This window comes from Perognathus longimembris, chromosome 11, assembly GCF_023159225.1.
Source record: "Perognathus longimembris pacificus isolate PPM17 chromosome 11, ASM2315922v1, whole genome shotgun sequence".
NCBI classification, from domain to species: Eukaryota; Metazoa; Chordata; class Mammalia; order Rodentia; family Heteromyidae; genus Perognathus; species Perognathus longimembris.
Window position 1 is genome coordinate 63,929,588 of NC_063171.1, and position 26,346 is coordinate 63,955,933.

A 26,346-nucleotide genomic window follows, 5' to 3' on the forward strand; every position below is an offset into this window, starting at 1 on the left:
CTGTGGTCCTGTCATGGTTTACTGAGGTGAAGTTGATTTTTATATTGGTTCCTATTGATTTTTGTTTAAATGTCACATTCCTACATAAATCTTTCCTGGTATTTACATTTTTGTCGAAAATATAGCCTTTTACTCTCACACCTAGATTTCTGTTTCTCTTTCAACTAAAATGAATTAGTAATTTTTTTGAATATTCATCTATTGTCTTAAATACAATTTAATCTATTCAAATTCCTTTTATTTAATAGTCTTGTTTTAAAAAGCATACTCCTCTCTAAAGGAATTCAGAGTAACATGCTAAAAATATCTTAAGGATCATCTAGCAATGTGCACCTCTAGAAACCAGCATGGCTGATTTTAATTTGGTGGCTTGTGGAGAAAATCAAGGAGCTTGAACTTTCTTATTGTAATCATGCCTGGCTCTTGAATGTGATTTTGCCATCTTTTATTTACACCACTAAGCATTTGTCTATTTTTATTTCTCCCAATTTTTTTGTTCCAATATGGGGACATAAACTTGGTTCCTGGTGCTTTGACTCATTGGCTATTGCTGTAACTCAGCCACGCCTCCAACCCCAAAGGGTTGGTTATTTCTTTTCTTCTTGTCTCCCCCGACCCATGTATTAATATTCATGTAAATTCAAATTTTAAATTCCAGTACCAGACAACATTTAAAACTAGAAACTATCTGCCTTTTTAAAAATTCAGATCTTAAAAACCTATGAACAAGCCAGGCTCTGGTGGCTCACGCCTGTCATCCTAGCTACTCAGGAGGCTGAGATAGAGGATCATGGTTCAAAGCCAGCCCAGGCAGAGAAGGCCCCATGAGACTCTTACCTCCAAATAACCACTCAAAAATCAGAAGTGGTGCTGTGGCTCAAGTGGAGAGCACTAGCCTTGAGCACAAAGAGGCTCAGGGACAGCGCCCAGGCACAGAGTTCAAGGCCAACAACTGACAAACCAAACCAACCAAACAAAAAACAAAACCACCTATGAACAAATGCTTGTCATTTGAGTCTCTTTTGTGTTTGCTTATTTGAGTCTATTCTTGTCTTCACTTACATTAATTAAGATGCTTAGCACAGAATAATTTCTGCAGGTCTTTTTTCTAGCTACTTGTATTCTGTTGTGGTTTTGGTTTTTTTTCTTTTGACATTGAAGGTAGGGAATCTACGAAGAGGCATATTTAAGACAGTTTTGCTCCTCATCTGTAAAGGGAGAATTGGTTATAAATTCCTTTAAAATGAACCTGAAAGTACTTCGAAGTGTTGAGGATGATGTTCTATGTTTACAATTCCCTCTGTTTGAAGTGGATGATAGAGTTAAATATATTCAGTATGAGGCTCATGCACACACACACACACACACACACACACACACACACTTAATGCTGGTTCTGGAGCTTGAAATCAAGGTCTGGCCTCTGTCTCTGAGCATTTTTGCTCAAGGCCTTGTGTGCTACCACTTCAACCACAGCCCTACTCCTGGCTTTTAGGTGGTTAATTGGAGATAAGAGTCTCACAGACTTTCCTGCTTGCTATGAAAGGTGATCCTTAGATCTCATCCTCCTGAGATTTATAGCTGTGAGCCATCAGTGCTGTATTTCTGTATTTCTCGGAAGGAAAATGCTGAGTCTTGTAGTGGTGTTGCTGGGAAGAGGCACTTGGGAAATTCCGTGTGACTGTACAGGTTAGGAACACACACACACACAAACAAATATATATATATGTATATATACATACATACATATATCCCTTTTTCTTTTATGGTAGTTGTGGGATTGGAAACAAGGCCCTCTACCACTTGAATCATACATTGAACCTTTTTTGCATTTTTTGCTTTATTTTACTTTTGGGGTAGCGTCTTGTCTTTCTGCCTAGAGCTGTCCTTGGACCTCAGTGCTCCAGTCTATGTAGTTCATGTCGCTGGGATTACAGTGGCACACCACAATACCTGTCTTATTTGCCGAGCTGAGGGTCTCACTATCTTTTTTTGTCTGCACTGATCTTGAACCATGGTCCTCCCAGTATCTACTTCTGAGTAGCTGGGATTACAGACGAGTGCACCATCACGTACCGTCTAAGAACAAGTTCTTCCCATACCAATGAAGATCCAGACAGATGCTAGAGATGATAAACACTAAGCTGGAATAGTGGAGACAGGAGATTAGCATATACAACCGGCCATGTCCTTATAGAGGTTTAGATGTATCCACTACCTCTGTTGTCTGTGTAAATATCGTAAACACACACGAACATACATACATACATATGATGTTTCACATACACACAAAGTATCTATGCGTGCCTGTATAGTTATGGAAATTAAACAGAGTAATTCTGACTATGGATTTTAATTCTATCACCTTTTCTAACTGAGTTACAATGTACATTTGTAGGTCTCGGTGGCCTTGATCAGTCTGTTTGAAACAATTCTGCTTGGCTATCTCAGTTATAAGGTAAGCTTGTGTTTTCCCAGTCTTCTTCTCCTTATGACTCCTGCTTGGGAGTCAGGCAGGCTCTTCTTAAGCCTCTGTAATTGTGCTGAGCCTCTCCAGCAGGTGCTAAATGCCATCACAATAGAGTGTGGTTGTCTCTGGCGACCTTGGAGCCGCTTCACTAATTCTGATGGGTTTACCTCCTCTTCCATGCTTGCTACTGTTAAGGCGAACAGAGGGAATAGTCTGCATTTTATATTCCGCTATCTCTGCTCATAATGAGTGTAAAATTTTTGAGAGAGATTAAAACTGTGTCTGTTAGGAAATATTTTAGTAAATGATGCTAATTTCTGGTGAAGCTTTTTATTTTCGGCTAACACCACCTACCACGTATTTACTGGACTTCTTTATGGATGGGGAGCTTGACGCCTGGCCTGGCTCTGTCCTCAATGAGTTTCCAGTGCAGAGCAGAAGGGAAGAGGGACTTTCTGTGCTGTGTAAATAAAACAGGCCATGGTACTCAAGGAGAGAGGTTGTATCTTTGGATGGAAAGGAACTACTTAGTCTGACAGGCCCTCCTGAAGTCACAGTGATCTGTAAAAGACAAGAGGGAAAGACTGGCTTACAGGTTTGATAGAATTGGCAAAGATATGAAGGTGTAAAATGCATTTGAGTTGGACAGATAATAAATATACAGAAATGGAGACTCTCACATCTCAGCATCCTGAGTAGCTGGCATCCCAGGCAAGAGCCATCAGTGCCTGGCTTGCAATCTTTTATTGTATCCTTCTATTCTCATGTTTTATAAAACACGACTGTTTTAATGTGGTAACTCAGCTCTCACAATACAAACCCTGAACCTGTTTGCAGTTCAGGTCAAAGAGACATGACAGCTCACCTTGCTTAGTGGGTGTAGTGTTAACCAACGGTGAGGTTCTGGCAGGTGAAGTGAACGGTCAGGTGTGGTAGACATTTAGGAAGGCAGAAGCTAAAGACAACACGAGCTCATTGGTTAGGAGGTACAGGGGGAGAATTTCACGCCATTTTAAAGTCATTTGAGTTTGGATGACTTCCGTTAGGGTAGTAAAATTAAGAGAGAATTATAAAAAGAAAGAAAATCAAACAAATCCCACGTATTGCTGAGCCGATAGTTGGGATGATGGACTTAGACTTGGAGATGACGGATTCCAGGGGACCAGCAGAACATCAGGATCAGTAAATAGCCCAGGGCAAGGGGCAGGGATGTTGAAGCAGAGATTGAGAGTCAGCTTCCTTCCCACAGAGATGGAAAGGGTCATAAAAGTCTCCAGCAGCCGGCACCAATGGCTCACACCTGTCATCCTCGCTACTCAGGACGCTGAGATCTGAGGATCATGGCTCGAAACCAGCCCAGGCGGGAAAACCCATGAGATTTTGATCTCCAATAAACTGCTCCTCCCACCCCCCCCCCCAAAAAAAAAGCTGGAAGTGGTCCTGTGGCTCCAGTGGTAGGGACAGGACCTAGACCCTGAGGGCAAGGCCAAGGGCTGACCAAAAAAGGTGCCTCTTGCAGAGCAGAATCTCCACAGCAGAAGGGAAGACTTGGGCTCATTGCTCTGGAAGAATAGAGCAAGCAGAGAAAACAGAGCTACTGTCTCTGGGGTTAAGAACCACTATTTTTTCCCCCTCACAGTTTATACATTCATACCAACATATATATATATATATATTCAAGCTTCTATCTTACAAGAACTCTTCTATGTCAATTTCTTTCCTACTTCTCACTCTTGCTTTTTATTTACTTATATTTTATAAATATATAATTATATATAAATACATGTGGTTTCTATCTCACTATATATAAAGTATATAATTTTATCTTATCTACTTTTATTTATTCTTACTTATTTATATTTATTCTCAGTAGTGATGAGATTAGGAATTGGATTTGGGGGGAACTTCCCCTTTGTGACTCTGGCCTCGTTAGCTTTAGTTAGTTTTCTTTCAGTTAGGGTCTCACACTTTTGCCTGAGACTAAGCTTGGACCATCTTTCTCCACTCTCTGACTCTTACAGAGATAGGGTTAACAGATGTGAACTAGAAAGCTGGCATATTCTTTGAGACAGCGTTTGCTACCTCTGTGTCCATGTTCACCCCCAACTGTGATCCTCCTGTCTATGCCTCCTAAGTAACCAGGATTCCAGGCTCTTATGAGCCACTGGGCTAATTTTTCAGGCATGGAAGTTTGAAAGTGCATTACTGTTGTTGCCATCTAAAGAAAAGAACACTAATTTCAAGGAAGGTTAGATTAATGAATAAGAACTAACAGAAAGAAAACAACAACGGTTTTGAAATATAGAAGGGATAATTAAATCTTTGCAAGAAGAATGAAGTGCTAGAAATACCTAAGGAAGAGATGTCTTTTAAGAGAGCATGTGACCCATGACAAATATGCAAAGTTTAGAAATGAGCATAGCATTTGCTATTCACCCCCAACTGACCAGTGTCAATGGAGAGAAACTGAGATTAAAACCTTGTTGAATGGAGATGTTGGGCACCTGTAGATTTCTAGAGAAAATGAACAAAGTAGAAATGACTCCCTAAGACTTGTTTGCAATCTTTGAACCAAAGTAATGGGAAAGAGAAAAATAGAAGACAGAAGGTTAATGAAAACAGTGGAAAAGGAAGCTGAGCTCAACGATTAGCTGTGGGAAGTTTTCCTTTTTGAGAACTGAGAACACATCATGTGGTCCATGGAATGTTTGGAAGCTTTGGGGAGTGGAAAGTCTCCTCAGGGTTGTCACATATACGTGTATTACCAGATGGGAACTAGGTCATTCTCAGCTGTATGGACTGGGAGACAGTCTTGCAGTGGTTTATGTCTCCTGGTCAAAATACTTGCTCCATAGCATCATCCTGATTGGAAAATCTGGATTGCTTTTGCCCTTCATAGAACAAAACCAGTATTTATAAATAAATTAAAATTTCGATCGGAAAAAAATATCCTGGTCATTATGTCTGGAGTTCCTTCTTATGTAGATATTTGTTGTGTGTTGAGTAATACGTAGAAAGTAGTCCAGTTAACTAATTAGACCTGAGCTGTATGGATATATCTATCGTATCTTTCTTTGTACTATAAGCATATTTGCAGAAACATAACAAGGCCAAGATATTCTTCATTTGCGAATGTGTTTGCTTCAAATGTTAGCTACACAGTCATGTGAAAATCACTTTGGTGTTTTGCTGAAAGAACTCTTTAGTTCTAATTTTAAAGAGCCATTTAAAAACACACACAGAGATGCAAGATAATTTTCCACTGCAATTATAGGATGATGGCATTTATAATTAATGACTTCCTTTCATTTATAAAATGCGAGCAGAACGTTGTCAGACTTGGAATGCAGGGTTGGATGAAACATAAGCTTTCCACCCTGACCCTCATAAACATTAATGGCTTAGCTGGGGGAGAAGCAACTGTGAAAGTCCAGTAATTTACAGAGGAAAGAGAAAGGAGGAAAAAAGACCTTTGTGACCACAGAAGGGTAAAATGCTATTAATTATCTTCTTTTCTTCCCCTAAATTTGTGAAATCCTTGAAATCTTTTAACCTCTCCACAGTGCTGTGGAAACTTCTTTGGGAATCAGATAATAAATAATTGGGAATTATTTGTGGACGAGTAATAAAAACCAGAAATTTCCTCTTCTCTTCAAACTGGGTTTTCAAGAAAACTCAGAGGCGTGAATGCAGAAATGGATATTTCTTCATCAGTGATTGCATACCTTCCTAATACTGTTGTTTGATATTTAGATTCCTGAAATATCATTGTGACTAGCAAGTCAGCATGTATTTTTTATTATATTTATTTGAATACTACATATCTACATAATCCAATTCGTACTTATTTACATTTTGCCTATGTGTAGATGCATAAGTATTGCATGTACTGAGTTGTCTTCATATGAACAAATACAGTATTTTGCAAGCACCCTCTCTCTCCTCCTTGGAATTAGGAATTTTTTTTTTTGAATTAGGCATTCTAAACTCAGCAATGACCTAATCTTTAACAATTAAATCAGGTTAATCAGCCATGGAGACTGAGAGCAAAATCAGTAACACAGGCAGTGCATTTTTAAGCTAGCAGACAAGGAAATAGACTACACTGTATCAACTGATTTTATCAGCTGTCCTACCCAGGTGCCCTTCTCCACTTCCTGCTTTCTCCATTCATGCTTGTCGCTGTGTGACAAAGTGAACACAGTAATTCCAACCAGTAAAGTTTTAACTGGATCCCTATAAATACCCTCTAATTCTTTTTTTTTTTTTTTGGCCAGTCCTGGGGCTTGGACTCAGGGCCTGAGCACTGTCCCTGGCTTCTTTTTGCTCAAGGCTAGCACTCTGCCACTTGAGCCACAGCGCCACTTCTGGCCATTTTCTGTATATGTGGTGCTGGGGAATTGAACCCAGGGCCTCATGTATATGAGGCAAGCACTCTTGCCACTAGGCCATATCCCCAGCCCACCCTCTAATTCTTTATTAACTGCTTTCAAAATAGAACTCTATTTATACACACATGTTCATTAAGTCCAAGAGAAACAAAAGCAAACTCTTGCGCAGCCCTCAAACTTTTGCAAAACAAAATTTAGCCTACCTAGAAGCTTTTGTTAAGTTTACAGTTGTTTTTTCTTACAATCGTTTTATGAAAAGTTATAGTTCTAAAAAAAATGCACTCCCATCTATGAAGGGTTTTTTTTTTTCTAGAAAGGCACAAAGAATTTAGTTAGCGTCTCATGCATGCATACTCTAATAAGACTAGTTCTGTCTGCTAGGCGCTGGAAAGGTCCATTTATTAATATAAAGGTGGAGATTGGGGTGCTTCACTATTTTCAATTCCGTTAAAGAAGCTCAGCCTTTGCTATTCCATGTTAAACATTGGCATTCGAATCCTGCAAGGGTACACTGTGTATCTGTATGTGAGGATGTACACCTGCACCTTAGCACTCAGAAAATGTAGGCGGAAGAATTCCCACAAATTCCAGCAAATTTGAGGTTGTTCTGAGAAACACAGCGTGAGTCTCTGCCTTAAGAGAACAAAGAAATAAAGGGAGGAAAAGTATGAGAAATCCGTTGGTTCAATCTGGCCTTACAACAACCAAACTACTAGAATTCATGGAATGTTTCATTAAAGTGCCTTCTCAAATTATTTTTAGCACCAGATTTCTATTCTTGGATGATAAAAGTAAGCCAGATTTTTAGAAAAATCCCATATTTTGCTACATATTCACTAAGAAATGATATGTCCATGCTAACTGGAAAATGGTTGGATTGAGACATTTCTTTTTTACTGAGTCCTAAAAGAGAGCATGGCACTGCTGGCTTAAAAAAGATTCAGATGCTAATTTAAATTTTATTTTCAAGAAGCTATATTTTGCAAGAAGAAAGAGTAATTCCTGTTATCTCCAGCAGGATAATAAAATGAAGTGAGATGAGCGTTTAGCGGATTTGCTTCCCTGCTTCTCTTGCTCCCTCTCTCGTCACTGTAAGGGCCTTTGCTCAGTGGGTGCGGAGTCGCAGGTCAGCTGGGGTTTCCTGATGTCAATGGAACTCACATCCCTTCCGTATTCGTTTTTCATTCAAGATAATTTACAATGCATCACTCTGCTCAGAGGACAACCTGGGATCTTAGAATTAAACCTAATGGATATAATTGGAAATGCAGGCATTTATTTTTAGCAGGAAACATATTGTTCTCCTCTACAATTTTTGACCATGTAAATTGGTCCTCAATGGAAAGTTCATTCACTGGCCACAACACACACACACACACACACACACACACACACACACACACACACACACACACACACACCCCGCATTGGATCAGTGAGTTTAGTAATAGTGTTGATTTAGAAGCATCAGACTATTGAATGAGTGCTAGGATTGGAAAATTCTGCCCTGCACTGTGCAGGTTCTGCCTCTCTCCCCCTAGAGTTTAAAATCTGCTTCAGCATGTTTAGAGTTTAAAATCTAGTTCAATGTGTTAAGTATATAAGTGCAAATTGGGTGATGTGAAAGGGACAAGAATCCAAAAAGCCCAGTGTGGGGTAAGACCTTACGTAGCAATGTATGAGGAAGGCTAAATCAAGTCTCAGGAAACTCACAAGAATCTCAACTGGGCACTGGAAGGCTGACCTGACTATTCAAAGTGAATTTGGAAATGAGTGGCACACTTTTTCCCCCCCCCCTCCCCACTCTCTGGAAGAGGTTTCTTATCTTTTCTTTTTTCCTCTTTCCTTTTTAACTCCTCTCCTCTCTCCCTTCCTTCCTTCCTTCCTTCCTTCCTTCCTTCCTTCCTTCCTTCCTTCCTTCCCTTCTTCCTTCTCCCATTCCCCCCTTCCTTTTTTCCTTCCTTCATTCTTTTTTCTCTTTGATGTCAGTTCTGGGGCTTGAACTCAGGGTTTAGGCACTCTCCCTTAGCTTATTCCACTCAAAGCTGGCATTCCATCACTTATCCACATCCCATTTCTGGCTTTTTGCTGGATAATTTGAGATACGAGTCTCATGGACTTTTTTTTTCCCCCCAGAACTGCTTTGAACTGTGGTGCTCAGCTTTCAGCTGTGACATAGACTCAGTGCTTTGGAGCCCCACGACCTGTCAGAACCCCCTTCACACGCACTTCAGCATAGAGGAAGCCATTTAAAAAACTGAGCATAGTTCCTTAGGATCTATATCTGATTCCTATTGAAATGGGAGCAGTTGGCACTTGCTCTTATCCTCAGCAGTTTGTTTCTCTTTGCTTTCACCAGCATTTCTTATGATTGAGGCATTAGGCTGTGTGGTCTGTGGGAATCTCTCTTGGTCACTTGGTCACAAGTGTTTTCTCACTTGGCCTGAGGTAAGGGGAGGAGCTTTGTAGCACCTGGGCCACTTCTGGGTAGAGCTGTTCTTCCTGCTCCCTCCTGTAGGAGTTAGCATAGAGCCTGGAGGGTACTGAGCGATGCCACAAAACCCAGGAATACTTCAGCTCCTAGGAAGTAGCTTAACTAGAACTCATTTGGTGATTTGGATATATTTTTTTTTGTTTTGTTTTGTTTTTTGGCCAGTCGTGGGCCTTGGACTTAGGGCTTGAGCACTGTCCCTGGCTTCTTCCCGCTCAAGGCTAGCACTCTGCCACTTGAGCCACAGCGCCGCTTCTGGCCGTTTTCTGTATATGTGGTGCTGGGGAATCGAACCGAGGGCCTCGTGTATCCGAGGCAGGCACTCTTGACACTAGGCTATATCCCCAGCCCTGGATATATTTTATATGACTCAAATGTTGTAAAGCATTGGGACCCCAAGTGTTGTATGGTAACTGGAAACGACCAGGAAGCCAGATTTCCAAGTGCTTTTCCAACATATAGATTTCTTAGAAAAAAACAATCTGCAGTAGGAAATTCTGAGTAGCTTGGTGTTAGGAACTACATTAGTCTGTTTTCTGTTGCTAGAACAAGATACCTGAGGCTATGTACTTCATGAAGCCAAACAGGTCTATTTATTTGTGTCTCACAGGGCTGGAGCCTGAAAATCCAAGTTGGAGTATTATTGGGCTTCGTTGAGGTCCACTTGGCGGCTGATATCACAGTGGGAGGGTGCCCAGAGACGGGGCTGTGTGAGGGCCTAGAAAGTAATGACACTAATGGCACAGATAATCAGGAGCCAGGCTTGCTCTTGTTATGAAAACCTGCCTTTGCCCAAGTGGACTGAAGTCCCCCATGAACTATGGCTATCCCTTTCCAAGGTGTTTCATGACCTAATTACCTCTCTCTCGCCCCGGGATCTAAAGGTCCCAAGGCTTGTCAACAGTGCCTCCCAGAGCATCTAGCTTCCAGTGCACAGATTGCCCCTAAACCATGGCAGAAACCAGTAGAGGGAGTTTCAGTGGCGATCCACGTATACCAGGGTTCACTTTCTGGGCGGGAGTTGTGTCCTTTCATGCAGATTCACGGCAAGGAACCATGAAGAGGGTGGTCTAGTATTCTGATATCAGCTGGAAAATAAAAAAAGGGGGTTAGTCTTAAGAAGCTCCATGCATTCCTTTTGTACTGGGCTCTGAGGAATGCTGCTCCCTGTGAGGTGAGAGATTATGAGTCGATGCTTGAAAATGCTCTTCCTTTAAGATTGAATTAGGTTAAAACAATACCAGTGAGTTTTAACAAGCTCTGTGGCTGAAAAACTGTTCAGAATACATTTCATACAGGTCTTGTAGTATAAAAGATGGAGTCACTTTGCAATGGATTCTATAGGTTTATATTGTGGAGGTTAAGAGGATACCAGGGCTTGAATGCCTGCATTCAAAGCTACTGCTCACCGCTTGAGACACAGCTCTGCTTCCAACCTTTTGCTGGTTAATTGGAGATAAATTGCATAGACTGCTCATTCCTGCCCAGACTGGCTTTGAACCATGATTCTCAGATCTTAGCTTCTTGAGTAGCTAGGATTACAGAACTGAGCCAATGATGCCTGGTTGATCACCATGGTGTAAGATTCTGACTTCATATGGATTACTGTCAAAAATTTCTTTTACTTTTTGAACTTACTACAAAAGTGAGAGATCATAGTGGCACCTAAAACAATCTCCAGGTCACCACTACCCCAGTTATCAGACTGCAACCCAGTTTTCTCTTCTTACAGACTTTCTTATTATGACAGAAGTTCTAAGTCCGTTCTTTCCTCCTTTTTAACAGGACTCGGCATAATTAACTTTCATTTTTATTCCTTCTTTCTTGCTTAGGGAAATATCTGGGAACAGATTTTACGAATTCCATTTATCTTGGAGATAATCAACGCGGTTCCTTTCATTATCTCAGTAAGTTCTAATATCTTCAGAAACAAGAAAAGATGTTAATATATTAAATTGTTTGAATTTTTAAATTTTTTGATTTTTGGAATTCTACTTGTAAATAATTTTGTAACAAAGGTAAGTGGATTGATACTTTGGTTACAATCATAGAACTAAAGAAGAACCAATGCTGTTGGATAAGTGAACTGTGTAATTCAATGAAATATAACAAGATTTAGTTCCATTACAAAATGAAGTATTGTTCCGGAGATGCCATTGAACAGTAGACTTGAAATTGCTTACTTTGCTTCTTGTTTATGTTGTGGAAATATTAAAAAGTGGACACAATTATGATGATCTATCTATAAACATTTCTCATAGCAAAAATACATTCATCTCTGGTTTAACCACAGGATATACTAACTGCATTTCTCCTGTTCGTAAGCAACTTTCTGTGAGCCACACACCAGTGTCCTGTCTACTACCGCTTTCATGCTAGTCCTGTTTAACTGGGGTGCCGTTAAAATGCAACTTTGTACTTTCCCATTTGCAAAATTAGGTTTTAACCTCAATTTAATAGAGTAATGTCTGTTGGAAATGTATTTTCTAACACTTTATTTGGATTTTGGTTGGAAAACTAGCCAATAAACCAATGTATTCTGAAATTGTTACTTCGGATAGTTTATTTGAACAACTCATATACAGGAGGTGACAACAAAGTCAGAATCGTTGCAATGGAATAGGGTTTCTTGGTGTCACTTGAAGATCTCGACTGAGAAGACAGGAAGTAGAAATGTTATGAAAGACAGCCTTCTCTCATCTTTCCTGCTTATCTCAAGTAAAAAGGAAGACAGGGCCACTGCCTATTATAAAGCATTACACTAAAAGGCCTAATAATAGAGTTAGCATAGTTATATCTGACACCTAATGAGAGCTCATTATTTTCTTTATTTCTGCACTAATTTAACAAAATGTGTTTAAAGATTTTGCCATTAAATCATTTCATTGTCTTAACTTTTAATCTGATTAAATTAACTCTTTAGCCTGCTGGCTATAATGTTTTTCTTTGAGATAAAAGTTTAGCTTTGATTTGTTTTTCAGATATTCTGGCCTTCCTTAAGGAATCTATTTGTTCCAGTATTTCTAAATTGTTGGCTTGCAAAACATGCCTTGGAAAATATGATTGTAAGTAATAAAAGTGAAGGTCAAATGTTTCCCTCTTAGTACAAAACATGAAAAAATATTTTTAAACTCTTTGCACTTCTCTTACCGATTTTCTAGGCATAAACAGAATTAGCTGTTTCTTTTGTTTACCAGTCTACCCTCTCCCATAAAATAGAAACTACATATGAAATAGAATACATAAAATAGAAATTACATATATTTATATTTATTAAGATAACACATATAATTTGTATTTATTAATATTTGTACAACATTCAAATACTGTTGTTTACATATATTCTGTCTATATATTGTATGTGAATATAATATGTAAATAATATATACTTATGTGTCTAATGCGTCTATACACAGAACAAAATGCATACAACAGTATTTTAAACATATATGTATATATATGTTAAGTGACAGAAGTGATCCCTGTAGAATAGTGAAACCAGTGTGAAAATGTGTGAAATGTCTATGGAGACACAAGACTTCCCTCGCAGGGCCCTATGCCTGGTCAATGAGAGTGTTTTAGCTTTTCTACATGTCATAAGACAATATCTAACTGTTATTTGGACCTGGTTTTACTGGGAAAATCTCCTCCCTTTTCCAGGAAATCTGTTCTCGGGAAGGGGAACCCTGCTTTTAAGGACTCAGGGAAGTGACTTGTGAAACTGCTTTTAATTTTGAGCAGTTTCATGATCCACACAATTTATGGGGCCCTCTGTGAGATATGAAATTGTCTCCTTTAATATCATCCTGTCAGACTTGGTTGATTTCCGTTGTGTGTGGGCTGTTAGAAATGAGAGTAGAAAACCAACAGAAGAAGAGATGCAAGACAATGCATTTGCTCAAGCTGGACCTTGTTTGAAAGGCTTTTCACGTATCTAGGACCGAAACGTGTTTACAGAGGCCCCAGTCAAGACCTGCATGCAAGCTAAGGGACACTTTCTGTTTGCTCATTCATTCAACAGATGGTTTTCATTCATTCGTTCATTCATTCCTTCTATAGGTAGGGAGTTGCTTTTTTTTTTTTAATATGTACCACACCCTCTAATAGGCAAATTGCTTAAGTTTTCTATCAATATCTTCATCTGCAAGAGAAAATGCAGGCATCTATACTGCAGGTTTGCTTGTGCATGCACACACATACATACACATGTGCAACATGAGTGTATACAATCTTATAACTGGCAGAAATCCACAAAGGGCTCAACATTATTAATTGTACTTCACTGTAAATCAGATTTTTTTGGAGACAACTTATTTTTCATTTAGCTTGTATTTAAATAGACATTGTGACCAAAGTTTTGGCTCCAAAGAATATTTGAATAACTTTTTCCTTTTCTTACCTTGGTGAGCATTTCTTAATACCAAATGACACTGGTTTCTCATGGCTGAAACACTATACAGTCTTAATTGTCCCCAAAGTGATTTCAGTTGACTAAATATAGATTGCCAAATTGCTAATGAAAAAATACATCAGGAAAAAATAAATCCCTGTTAATTACTATGAAATTAGTTGTTGGAAAAAATAACCAAGACAGAACCATTCGTTAGTCATGGAGAGGAAAAGGAATGTTTTGCAATGTTAGCTTAGGATTCCTTCCCCTTATATTTCAATGTTTTTCTCTTCATCATTGGATTCTAAACGTTTATTTGTTTCTTTGCTCATTAGCACCTCTTCTGTAATAAACTAAAGGGTGAGCAATGGAATTCTAGTCAATCACTGTAATTCTTTGTTTCCATAGAACTTCTGTTTATCTCTGTGGTAAGGGAAAATAAAATGATGTCTCTTTGAGATATTTTCCATTATTGAACTTACGCTTTCTCATATTGCATTGATTTTAAGGCTGTTAAAAGTACATTCTAAACAAATGAGATGAATGTAACTCTTTAAGTAGAAAAAAACCTTTTTAATGGATATGATTAAATCTATAATTAAATACTAATCTATTTAATCAGTTTTATATTGTATATTTTATTCACTTTAATATGGATAATCGTTCATTATGTCATATAACAAATATAATATATGATAAAGATGATCATAAATAAACATTATTGCCCATTTTGTGTGATTTTTATGTGCTTACATTTTTGAAGTTCCATTATTGGCCAAATGCTTACTGAACCAATGCATGCATGAATTTGAAAGGGTATATGCTGGGTTTTGATATATAGTATCAAATTACCTTCCTAAAATTTGTAGTTATCTAAGTAGTACTGTCTGTGGGTGCTCACTTTTTACACCTTAAGCAACACTGAATAATAATAATTAATAATAATAATAATTGTAACTTAACTGTTAGTTGGAAAGGTAACAAGTATGTCTTGAATTTACATTTCTTTGGATATTAATATTAAATCACGTTGGATATCAGTGACTCATGCCTATACTATTGGCTACTCAAAGGGCTGAGAGCTAAGGATGAGAATTCAAAGCCAGCCTGGGTAGAAAAATGATTTCATGATTTTAAAAATCATGAAGCAAATAACAAAATTTTATTCTTGGACATTGTCTTTTTGATGATAAGCCACGTGTTCTAACTTCCGTTATTTTGTTTTGGACAACGGGTTTTGACTGTAGTTTCACTTAACTATGACTCACACCTTCATTGAATATCCATTATTTGATCTTTCAGAATTAGACTTTACACGAGAATCACTGTCACTACAGGAGAGATTTTTGTTTTTGTTGTGTTGTGGAGTCATGTTACGTAGCCCAGCTGAACTCAAGCCTCACCACCCTCCAGCCTCACCTTCCTGGATCCTGGGATTCTACACCTACCCCCTTGGCCCAGCTCCAGGCTTGGGGGGAGGGGGGCACGGGGGGTGTAGATTCAACAAGTCTTCAGAAGTGTGAAAGGGAAGGAAGCTGAGATTTCGTGCTTTGGTGGTCTTTCCATGCTCAGCTTTATACTAGGGACGTTATATTAACTTATATATGGGTCTGAGCAAACACGACATACTGGCCAATTCAGTTAAAATATCGATATTGAACATACAGATAAAGATTGAAGTTGCAACCGACGATTGCATATATTTAGCCTTTACCAATATGATAACACACACATTCTTGCGGTTCTTCTAGAATGATCTACACAGAGCCATCCAGCGTACTCAGTCTGCTATGTTCAACCAAGTTTTGATTTTGATATCTACATTACTCTGCCTCATCTTCACCTGGTAAGTTCCTGGCAATCAACAGTTTTATTATTATTATTTGCTTCATTACAGTTCTTAAAGGACAGCGTGTTACAACCCATTATTATTCATGGTTGGTTGAAATAGACAAATCAATACGCATAAAAACATAATGGACTCTCCTCGTAAGTGAAGTCCTTCTTGTATCTGACAGACAACTACAACCACCTGGGTCTGTGGGTATTGAGATCGACTGTGATGCTGACATTTCCCAAGTGTAGCCAACAGCCAAACCACAAGACCCGCTACTGTCTGCCCCGCGTCTGCCATGCTGGCCTGCAGGGGAGCTCCGGAGGCAGAGGCCCCATGGAGAGAGCAGGCTGCTCCTCTGCCAGGCTCTGCCCCTTCTCCCCCTGCCCCTCGCTTCCTGACCCCTGGCTCCCTCTCCTTGCTCACAGCCAACTTGCTTCCCGTCCCCAAAGCCACACATGGACCATTGTGGTGTATCACACACAAGGCAGGATCCTGGTGCGAGATCAACCATGAAAATCAAAAATAAAGTAGCTGGGCACTGGTTGCTCACTCCTGTAAGCCTAACTACAAGTGGTAGGGAGCGAGACCTGAGCACAAAAGCTCAGGGACAGCTGTGCCTGTCCAGGTCCTGAGTTCAGGCCCCAGGACCAGCACACTCATACAACAAAAGAGCCTGGAGATGCATGGTGGTGATGTCCTTCCTACCCCAGAGCAATACACTGATAAATGGCTGAGCACTTTATGATATGGAATACCTTGTCTAATTACATTGTTTTCTTTGTGTGCCAGTACTGGGCTTGAACTTGGGGCCTGGGCACTCTCCGTTCCTTAACTTGTTCATTCAGGGTTGGTGCTCTACTACTTAAACCATGGCTTCACTTAAGGCTTTTTACTGGTTAATTGGAGATAAGAGTCTCATGTACTTTCCTGCACACACTGGCTTTGAACTGTGATCTTCAGATCTCAGCCTCCTGCGTAGTTAGGATTATAGGTATCAGCCACTGGTGGCAGGCTACAAATCCTTCAAAATTAAATAAACGTAGCAAGAAAATAACTGTGTGGGGGGGTGCAGAGCTCAGTGGCAATGGGTTTGCACTGCATGTGTGAGACCCTGTGTTTCATCGGCAACACCACCAGGAAAGATAAAGTGCAATTGAAATATTAATATCAAAATGAAAACAATGTGATTTTTTTTGCCTCATGACATTTTGTATGTTCTGGATGAATGGTAACCACAGTATCTCTTTATCTATTTATGTTTTTCATTTACTTCTGCCTTCTGACCAGCACTCCTGTGTCAGGGGTAGCTAGACATGGAGGAACTACACAAACATTGCTGCATTTGTGCGCCACGGAAGGCCACGGGCAGAGAGAGAGAGAGAGAGAGAGAGAGAGAGAGAGAGAGAGAGAGAGAGAGAGAGTTTGTACTGGGGAAAATTTCCATCACATTATTTATTAACGGTTAAGTTAACATGCTCAGCTTTTGGTGGCTTTGCCAAGGCAGTTGCTGCCTTTGTGACTGGTTGACAGCTCTTGCTCGTTCTGTCTGCTGCTACCACATGCTCTAGCAGTCGCCGACTCGTGGCCTTGGCTTTAAAGTAGCCCAAATGAGGCAAAGGGGAACCTAGCCAAGTAAAATATTATTGTTTTTGATCACAGGCATGTTTATATGTTCTGAAAATCATAGCATCCGGAATGGAGAAACTTGAGACTTGAATTTGTGTATTCTCTGGCAATATCTCCATGGATTATGGGAAGCATCATGTTAGGATCTACCAAGAAAGATAAGCGTGTAATACCGGTCAAACTATGTGGTTCAGGCTGTGTTAGTAAAGAGTTACCCCGCACATGGTACACAGGACAAAACACGACTTAGCTGTCTGTCCAGGCCTGCACGACCTCAGGTCAGTCCTGCTGGAGACTGGCAGTGCTTGTGTCTCTTCTCTGCACTAGCAAAACATGGTTACTGTCTTATAGTCTTCCTGCCACTATATCCCAGCTCCTGTCTTAAGAAGGAAAGGTGATAACTGAGTTTGTATTCATAATTTAGTGTAGAATTTATCTCCATTTATTAGCAGAGCTGAGGGAAAGTCTGAAAAATGTAGAACATTATTTATCTCAGAAAATGAAAACTCTGGCCATGCAGACCAATGAATGTCTCTGGCACAGCTTAATCATACAAGTTTTCACCATATCATGAACTGGGGATAATATTAATTAACCCACAAGCTAGTTTTAAAGTAAAGATGAAATTACGTATACTTACACACTGCATTTACTCTAAAATAGCAAAGCATAAATAATCCATCTAATGCCCAAAGCTGTATTTGACAGAAAATATGGTAACACATTTTCTCTATTGTAATATCTTCAAATTTGTTTTATGTATTTCTAATATTTTGGGGGGGGGTTGTCTCCATTAAGTAGAAAATGGTGTCACAAATTTTGGCACATTTTTAAAATTTAGTTATTGTTATTGTAAGGCGGGGTTACAGTTACATACGTCAGGTGTCACCCCTCCCCTCAGTCTCTCCCAGTTTTCCCTTCCTGTCCCCTCCCACAAGTTGTAGAGTTCATTTTCAACCCCGTGTCTAGTGAGTACCACTGCTGCATTAATTCACCCTTTGTCCCTCCATGTTTGTGCCCCCCCCTTTGCCCTCCCAAAGATGGATAAACAAACAAGAGAAAATGAAAACAAAAACTGCCACAAAGGAAGAGGAAAGCCTCTTGTTTCTGTTTCCTGGAGTTCACTTCCATATATTGAGGCACATAGCTACGGTGCCTATATTATCTTCTCCTAAGCATATCCTCGTTTGTTCACACTCTGTGTGAGGGTGTACGCACATTTAATATTTATGATGATGTGAGCAAGGCATGTCAATTTGCCCATGGCATTCCAGTTAGAACAGTTTCTTTATATTAGCTGAATAAATGATGTGTGAAAACTCTGTGCAGTAAGTGAGGGAGAGGGGATTGAATGCAGTGAGGGAAAGAACTGCTCTGTCATGAGAAAAGGAAAAGCCAAGTTTGGGACTATGTAGGAATAAACTATAAACAAGTGTTCCATCAATTTGAACCCCTTTTTTGAATATCGAGTCACATAGAAGCAGAAATTGATATTTTTCTTACTTGATTCATAAAACTGTGTAATGTGTATATATGTGCATGTATACACAACACCACACACACACATGCATTTATGTTTGTGTGTGCCTATTTCTCCTATAAGTGATTGTTGTTCCACTATGTCACAATATCACAGAGCAAAACTCTCAGGGAGAACTTGTAGTAATAGGCGTTAGCTTACAACTGTAACCTTAGCACCTTAGGAGTTTGAGACCTGAGGATCGCAGTTCGAAGCTTGGTGGGGCAGGAACGTCGGTGAGACTCTTCTTGTCAGTTATGCTGCAGAAAGCTGGAGGTGGAGGGGTGGCTCAAGTGGTAGAGCACCCACCTTGAGCAGAAAAAGCCAAACAAGAGCACAAGGCCCTGCGTTCAAACCCTACTCCCAGCACAATAGTTAATAATTATTATTACAATAAAAGAGTTTATACCTGGCGCTTGAAAATCCAGAAGCTAATATTTGGAAGGGACTCGCTGTGTGACCACTAGAAAGCTGCCATGGAGTTTGAGCGGGCCTCTTGTCTTCCCCACGGCCGGCCTCGTGGAGGGCTATCATTAAGCATCCGTCCGTGTGGCACACAAGCTCACTGCCAAGCTGAAATAAAAATGAAGCGACGCACGCCCTCCCGTCAGAGGAATGTGCTCAGAATTGTTTTTCCTGTCATTGTCATGAAATTGGACCAATCTGTCCACACATTGGCTCTGCCCGCCCTCCTGATCAATAACGCTCACGTCCAAGACAGCTGGGAATTGTGATTCATCCTGCACCTCTGAAACAAAGCAAAGGAAGCAGCGACATCCGGGGATTAGCTGCCTGATTTTAGCTTAATTATCAACATATTCTAACCAATAACAAGTGCCCTCATTGATGATGCATTTGGTGTTTCTAATTTTACACCCTTAGACTTGTTTTGCCACTGATTTGTTTCACACTTTAACCATTTGTTGGCATTATTATGTGTATTTATAAATTTCCATGTTATTCCATGGGTAAAAAGAACTCTAGAAATTGATACTGTCTGTTTTTCTTTAATGCTAAAAACTAAATTCATTTTCTCAGTCTTCTCTCAGGAGAAAAGAAGTCCACTTGGGTATGATCTAGTTAAATACTATTACATGCATAACTTGATCGTATTTGTAATTTTCCTATGCACTTATTTGAATTCTGTGTATTTAGGTTTTTGAACAAATCTTTTGGTTCTGTTATTCTTAGGATAGAATCAATATATTTCTATCCTTAAGGAAGAAGGTGGAGAGTGAGAAGATAAAGTCTATACCTATTCCAATCTGTTCCAGTATAGTTCATTGTCATTGCCATTACATTCCATTGGGTTTTTATTTTAATTTTCAAACTTCTTTTATTTATATCCCACTTGATTGAATTTCATTTGTCTGGTGAGCAGGCAATGGGCTAATAACCACCAGGTTTTATTATACTAAAACAAATAGAAAGCCATTTGTCTCAACAAATATTTATAAATTTAGCAAGACAGATTTTGGGTAAGTAATTATCTAATGGAGACAAGTTGAAGAAGGAAAAAGGAGAGGGTATCATTTGTCATATACAGCCATACTAATTTGTAAATCTGCACTGGCAACATAAAACTCTTAGGAACATGTTTTTGAAACTATATTCTGCCTCAAACAAGATACTTTTGTAATGACAATCCATCACCATTTTCAGACATTCACATGAGAATAATAGCATTTCAAGTTTTTATTGTGTCAGATACTTTTCTGAGCACTTTGTGTATGGTTACTAATTTAATCTTCAATCACTTGTTAAGTTCCATTATTATCTAATTTTATAGATGAAGATATCAGTATGCTAAGTAAGTAAGGAGTTTTTTAAAGATCGTCCGGTCTTCTGGGAACTATGTTAACATTTTGGAGAAAGGCTTCACTTAGAAAAGAGTAAGAATAACTCTAATGTCGGCACTGTACTCTTCCGTGAGGTAGCAATTGTCCACAAGTTTCTAAGAAAATTTTAGCATCTAAAATTCTATTAGACCAATCCATCATTTTATTTTTGGTGATATTTATGTAGTTTTGGACATACAGGAACTTAGACAACATTCTAGTTATGTATTATAAAGGATGTGATTAAAAATAATATGATGAAAGATTTAATAAAAAGGAAAACTTGTATGTTACAAGAGACAGTTACACAGTCAACAGTAACATATTGCTTGACTATCGGGGAAATTCCATTCTGACACTGTTTTATCTATGTAAGTACACAGAAGGCTTATCCCGGTAGAGACAGTCATGATATTTATTCTTTATGATCAAGATTGCTAGTTAGTCAGCTCTGTCCCTGGAGAAAACATCAGAGATGACATCAATGGAAGGGAAAGATTATTGGGTGTCACTGTGTCAGGAGCTTTAGGTTCAGTGGCTCCCAGCCCTGTTGCTTTGGGCAACAGAGAACATGGCCCGAGGGTGTTGAAGAAGAAATAAGCTCACCTTAGCAGCCAGAGGACTATGGAGAGAGATAATAAGGTTGCAGGCTATCAAGATCCACCCTCAGAGCACATCCCACTGAGATAACTTTCTCCTATAGGCATCTCAGAAATTTCACCATGCACTAGGACCACATGGCCCAGGGACCAAGTGCCCACAAGGACTTTGGGGGGCATGTCCTTCATAAATGACAGCTGACATCCAGAGCAGCAGGTCTCCAGCTACCACCCGTGGTAAAGGAGTGAAATGTGAAGTGATCACAAGACACAAATGGAGAGCCCGCAACTTCCTGTGGTCTCTAGTCAAGGGGGTCATACCAACATGTAGACGCCTCTGGGTATTCTTGGCACTGATCAAGATATCCTTGGCATTACTGTATTCATATGGAATTGGAACTTCTTTGTACAACTACTAATTTAAAAAAAACCTGAATAGTTCTATAGAGGTAGAGGAATAGGTTAAATAAGGTTAAATAATTCGTCTAAGGTGCCGTCAGATGCAAAATTTACTTTTGGGTTCAAAGTTCAGTGTAGAACCACTGCTGCTGAAAACTTGTACGGTGGCTGAGAAGTACTTCATCTAAGTATGTAAAAATAAGAGATAAGAAAATGAGAACAAGGACAGTCTTACCGTTTCTGTTACTGTAAGTTTTTAACCTGCTGTTTCAAGTGGAATCATAATGAATAAAAGACATTAAGAAGGCAATGTCTTCATTTTTCAAAATAGCTTTGACAAGCTACATCAGAATATATTATGCACTATTATGACTTTTGTGTGAATAAGTAAATGTGTCAAAATTTCAGCAAGATTTAAATTCTTACTTTTTAATTTTGGTAAAAAATAACACATTAATGTGATGAAATTATGTAATATCAATGGGAACATTAATTTGATAAATGAATACATGCACATGATCCCAATTTAGTAAAATTATTTCTGTTCATTTATCCTTGTATTTCTCCCTACGCATCTTTTGTTATTGTTGTTGGTATGGGCTTTGTTTTGTTGGTTTGGTTTTTACTTTACCTTTTTGATTTCTTTTTCTTTTTTTATTTTGCCTCAAGGTTAGTGCTCAACCTTGGTATGTGATGTTTTCACTCATTGGCTGGCCCTCTACCACTTCAGCCAGGCCTCCAACTCCTGTTTTAGTTATTTTAGCCCTATCTTTAAAGAGTAAGAGCATGTCCTTGATCAAGATGTACTGTACTTATAAACTGATATGGTAAGCGCATTGACCTCAGCTCTTGCTTGACTTTTTGTTGAAGGCTGCCATTCTACCACGGGAGACATGCCTCTACTTCTGGCTTTCTCCTGCTGCTTGGAGAAGAGTCTGAGATTTGTCTGCTCTGGCTGGCTCTGATCCAGATCAGATCTGAGCCTCCCGAGTAGCTAGGATTATAGATGCGGTACAGTCCTATGTTTATGCATTCCTATAGAGCTAGATGATAACATCTCAAATGATCACATGTACATATAGGATTACATATGAATTTTTAACTCTTATTTTTGGGTACTTTACTATTTATTATGCATATATATATTTTGAAAGCCAACAAAACCAGCCAAAAATATAAAAATTAACAAACACCAAAAGAGCCAACACAATTTGACTCAAAATACAGAACACGATTAATCAAATCCTTCTCATTAATCTTTTTAATTACCTATCTTTCCCTCTCTTTTATTTAATTTTCAACTTCCAACTGTAGATTCTTACTTAAATTACTTAGGAGAGGTAGAAAGCTTTATGCTTTCTCTTTTAAAAAATAGTTTAATATATAATAATTATTTAATTGTCAGTGATTCTCGCTAGCCTTTGTGATATATGCAAGATTCTGTTTCTCCCTCTTACCATTTTCTGTGTAGCATCTGTCATGACAAGTACTTGTCATTGAGAGATAAGGACTGTGATAACGAAATGTCCCTATTTATTGGAGACACATAAACATATTGTAAGCTCAGCATTTCCAACCGTAGATTTTAGAATGTTCCCTCTTTTCATTGTTAACTTTTGTGGAAGATGATGGAATTTGAGCAATCTTATCTTTATACTGATAAATGTTCAGTTCAGAGCACAGTTCTGTGAAATGATGTTCCAGGATTACTGCTTCTGACAAGGAGATATAACATGATTGTAAAATTCCTACAAGTTTTAATAATAATAAAAAAGAAATACCTTTTGCAGTAATTCTGATGGATTGTGCACATATCCCTCATTGAAAAGAACTTTTATATAAATCAAATTTTGGCTGTTACTTGTGTCTCTTTACAAATGTGGGCTCTTAAGCCTCAAGGATCATCTCTTTTCTTCAAAGGTATTATTACCTTTAAGTTGTTGTTCAAAAGACGAAAGTTGTTCAATTCAACAGGTCGATTTCTGAGTACCATGCGTCCTGGTCAGTTTCCCTTCTTTTCTCTCAATTTTAGAATATGTGAGAGACAATCAGTTCCGGAAGCTACCAGCTTCTTTGTGAAGCACATACACAAAAAACAAACAGAACCTGTTAAACATTAGAAGCATTGCCTTTCATGCTCCCTTATTTATTATTTTTCTTTTCTAACCATTGTGCCACATATTGTTCTTGATTTTTATTCTTGAAATTTCAGTTGACTTCTATCTGGTCGAGGTCCCATTTCCCTCCTGAAAATTCTCATCTTACCTTGTTTGCAACTAAAGAAGATGTGTGTTTGTCTTGACTGGTGGGGTGGGGGTGTGGAGACTTTTCGTGGACTAAGTTGTTTTGTAAATTAAGGACAGATTGAGAAGGGGGAGCATGAGGTACTAAATTATTATTGTGGGTTTTTTGTTTGTTTTACAAATGTCAAAGTACCTAGGAAAGAGACATTTATTTCAGCAATAGAAAACACTACTTCATCTCCTTGCTTCAAGATAGAAATGTCCTCCTAAGACAATGTAGAATCTTAACATCTAAAATTATCTTAAGGTTTATAGGAGTGTTAGGTGTTAGGCCAATCGTCTACAAGAGTTGATAACGATTATTTGCAGCAGTTTAATTGATGTGGCCTCAATAACTACCAAAGTATAAGATGTGTGCTGATTGGAATGCTCATGTCTGAACTACAGGCATGGAATCAAAGAGGTAGCTGCTTTCAGTGCAGAAGGCCGTTGCTAATTATTTTTTTCCCAGTAACTCTACATAGCCCTCAGATTCCTGGGGAGCACATGGATATTTAGGGTTATTTGTTGCTGTCATGTGACCTTTTGTTCCTCTGGAAACATTGTGCAATTGTGCAACATTTGTTGTACAAATTGACATTTACCAGGTAGTGACAAAAGCTTCTAGTCTCAATATTTCCTTCCATTCAAATTAATGTTTTTTTATTACATAAAATATTCCATAGCTTAAAAAGCTTGTATTGTTGAAAATATAGTTAGCATTTTAAAGGAAGCAAATTTTCAAAAGCACAGAGCAAGTGATTAGTAATTAATGTGCCTTTGTGGTTATATATAGAGCCTACAAAGAAGCGAGTCAATTATGTTTTTTCAGACATTTTGAAGAGGGTCACATGAGAATTTATTTTCTTTTCAAATTATGCAACTGTGAAGTTATTTTCTATGGGTCTGTGTCAAACATACTGCTTATTAATGGTGGGTTAAAAAAAAGCAACACTCACAGTTTTCTCAGATCTCATGTTCTTCATGAGATTATCTTGAAATATTTCAAAAATTAAAATACATTATTTTGCTAAAATGTTTACCCTAACAATGAATCCTTTTGACAACTATATGCAACTCATCTTAGTTCTCTAATATTTGGAGTGAAGACAGTAGTATCATTTTGTTTTCTAATATTTTCTTTCTAAGAAGCAGTCGTAAGTGAATATTATATACCCTGTATATATCACATATATTCCCTGTCTCTCTTTATAATATCTGTAATATTTTATAGCATTATGTATTATATTATTCTATTATATAACATATATTATAATATATGGCACAATATGTTATACCATATATAATAAATGGATAGATATTAACATATAATATCTATCTGTATGTTGCTATATATAATAGCCAATATCTATAGCACTTCAGTGATTTAGACTGGGTCCACTTTCAGACTGTGACTACAAAGGGTTCTGAACTGGTCTTTCTCTTTCTGCTTAGCCTCATACTTTAACTGCACCAGCAGCTTTGCTGAATGACTTTCAAATGCCCAGTGTTCTGTCTTCTGGTCAAACCACCCTTGGTTTTAGCACTGTTCAGAGTCCTGGCCTGTGGTTGGTGACCATGTTGTGTTTTGCGATTCCCACCTCACCCTCAACGGTGCTCTCCCTCTATTCTGAAGCAGCTGGAGAGTCATATCCGCCAGGTCAGGACAGGCCATTCACCGACTTTGGGTAACTTCTGATTTCTCACAGATGTTGGCTAAGAGATCTCGACCAATGGAGAGCTTAGCAACCAGCAGTGTTGTTCCATTCCAGACTGTGCTTCACTTCTCCTTTTCATCTGGTAGATTTCACATGAGTTGTTTTCAGTCAGAATGGCTTCACCGTGTATCGGCTTGAGGAGTAGGATCAGCCACATTGAAACTGTGAGGCTTGTGTTCGTATTATGTATCACTTCCTATCACTGGATTCTCAAAGTCAAGTTCAAAATCTGCATTAGGTAGATAATAATTATGGAGACTCCTGTGTAAGTCATCACTACATGCATAGGAAGTAGTCAAAAACATACTTCATTGTATGACATAATAAACCAGCACAGCACTATTACTTTGCTCTTAGAATGAGAACACTGGTGTTCGTGGAAGGGTGGCTAATATTTTCATGGATCTATTTTACAATTCCTTTCTAAACTAGTTTCTCAACCATGTTTAAATCAGTCTCATCCGCAGGCAACTTGGAGAAAGCATCTTCCAAATGTGAGTTGTATCACTATTGAATACAGGGGCTAAGAAATACTTTGTTTGGGAAATAATTCAGTTTTTGATTGAGGTACAGACTGAGAAACAATAGAGATGTAGGTTGAAATGAAGCAAGAATGGAGCAGGAGCAGGTAAGTATTTGACATTTCTGGCAGTCGTTGTCAGGGTGCCCTGCTCATAATGAGAAAGGCCTCCTGTTCACGGGAACCTTCTTGTCTCAGTTGTTAGGAAACAGTGCTTTCCTTCCTGGATTCAAGGTGGCCCTAAGTCACCACTACTCACACATAGA

General features: G+C 38.7%; 1 protein-coding gene across 6 annotated transcripts in view; it reads left to right on the forward strand.

Moving 5' to 3' along the window:
- Window positions 1-26,346, forward strand: part of Kcnt2 (potassium sodium-activated channel subfamily T member 2) — a 274,397-nt gene that overhangs the window by 102,086 nt on the left and 145,965 nt on the right. For all 6 annotated transcript variants that reach the window (XM_048357403.1, XM_048357404.1, XM_048357406.1 and 3 more), the window contains 4 exons: window positions 2,399-2,458; window positions 11,185-11,259; window positions 12,334-12,417; window positions 15,494-15,588. In XM_048357403.1, the coding sequence (XP_048213360.1) occupies window positions 2,399-2,458; window positions 11,185-11,259; window positions 12,334-12,417; window positions 15,494-15,588 (314 nt within the window). The remainder of the gene's footprint in view (window positions 1-2,398; window positions 2,459-11,184; window positions 11,260-12,333; window positions 12,418-15,493; window positions 15,589-26,346) is intronic.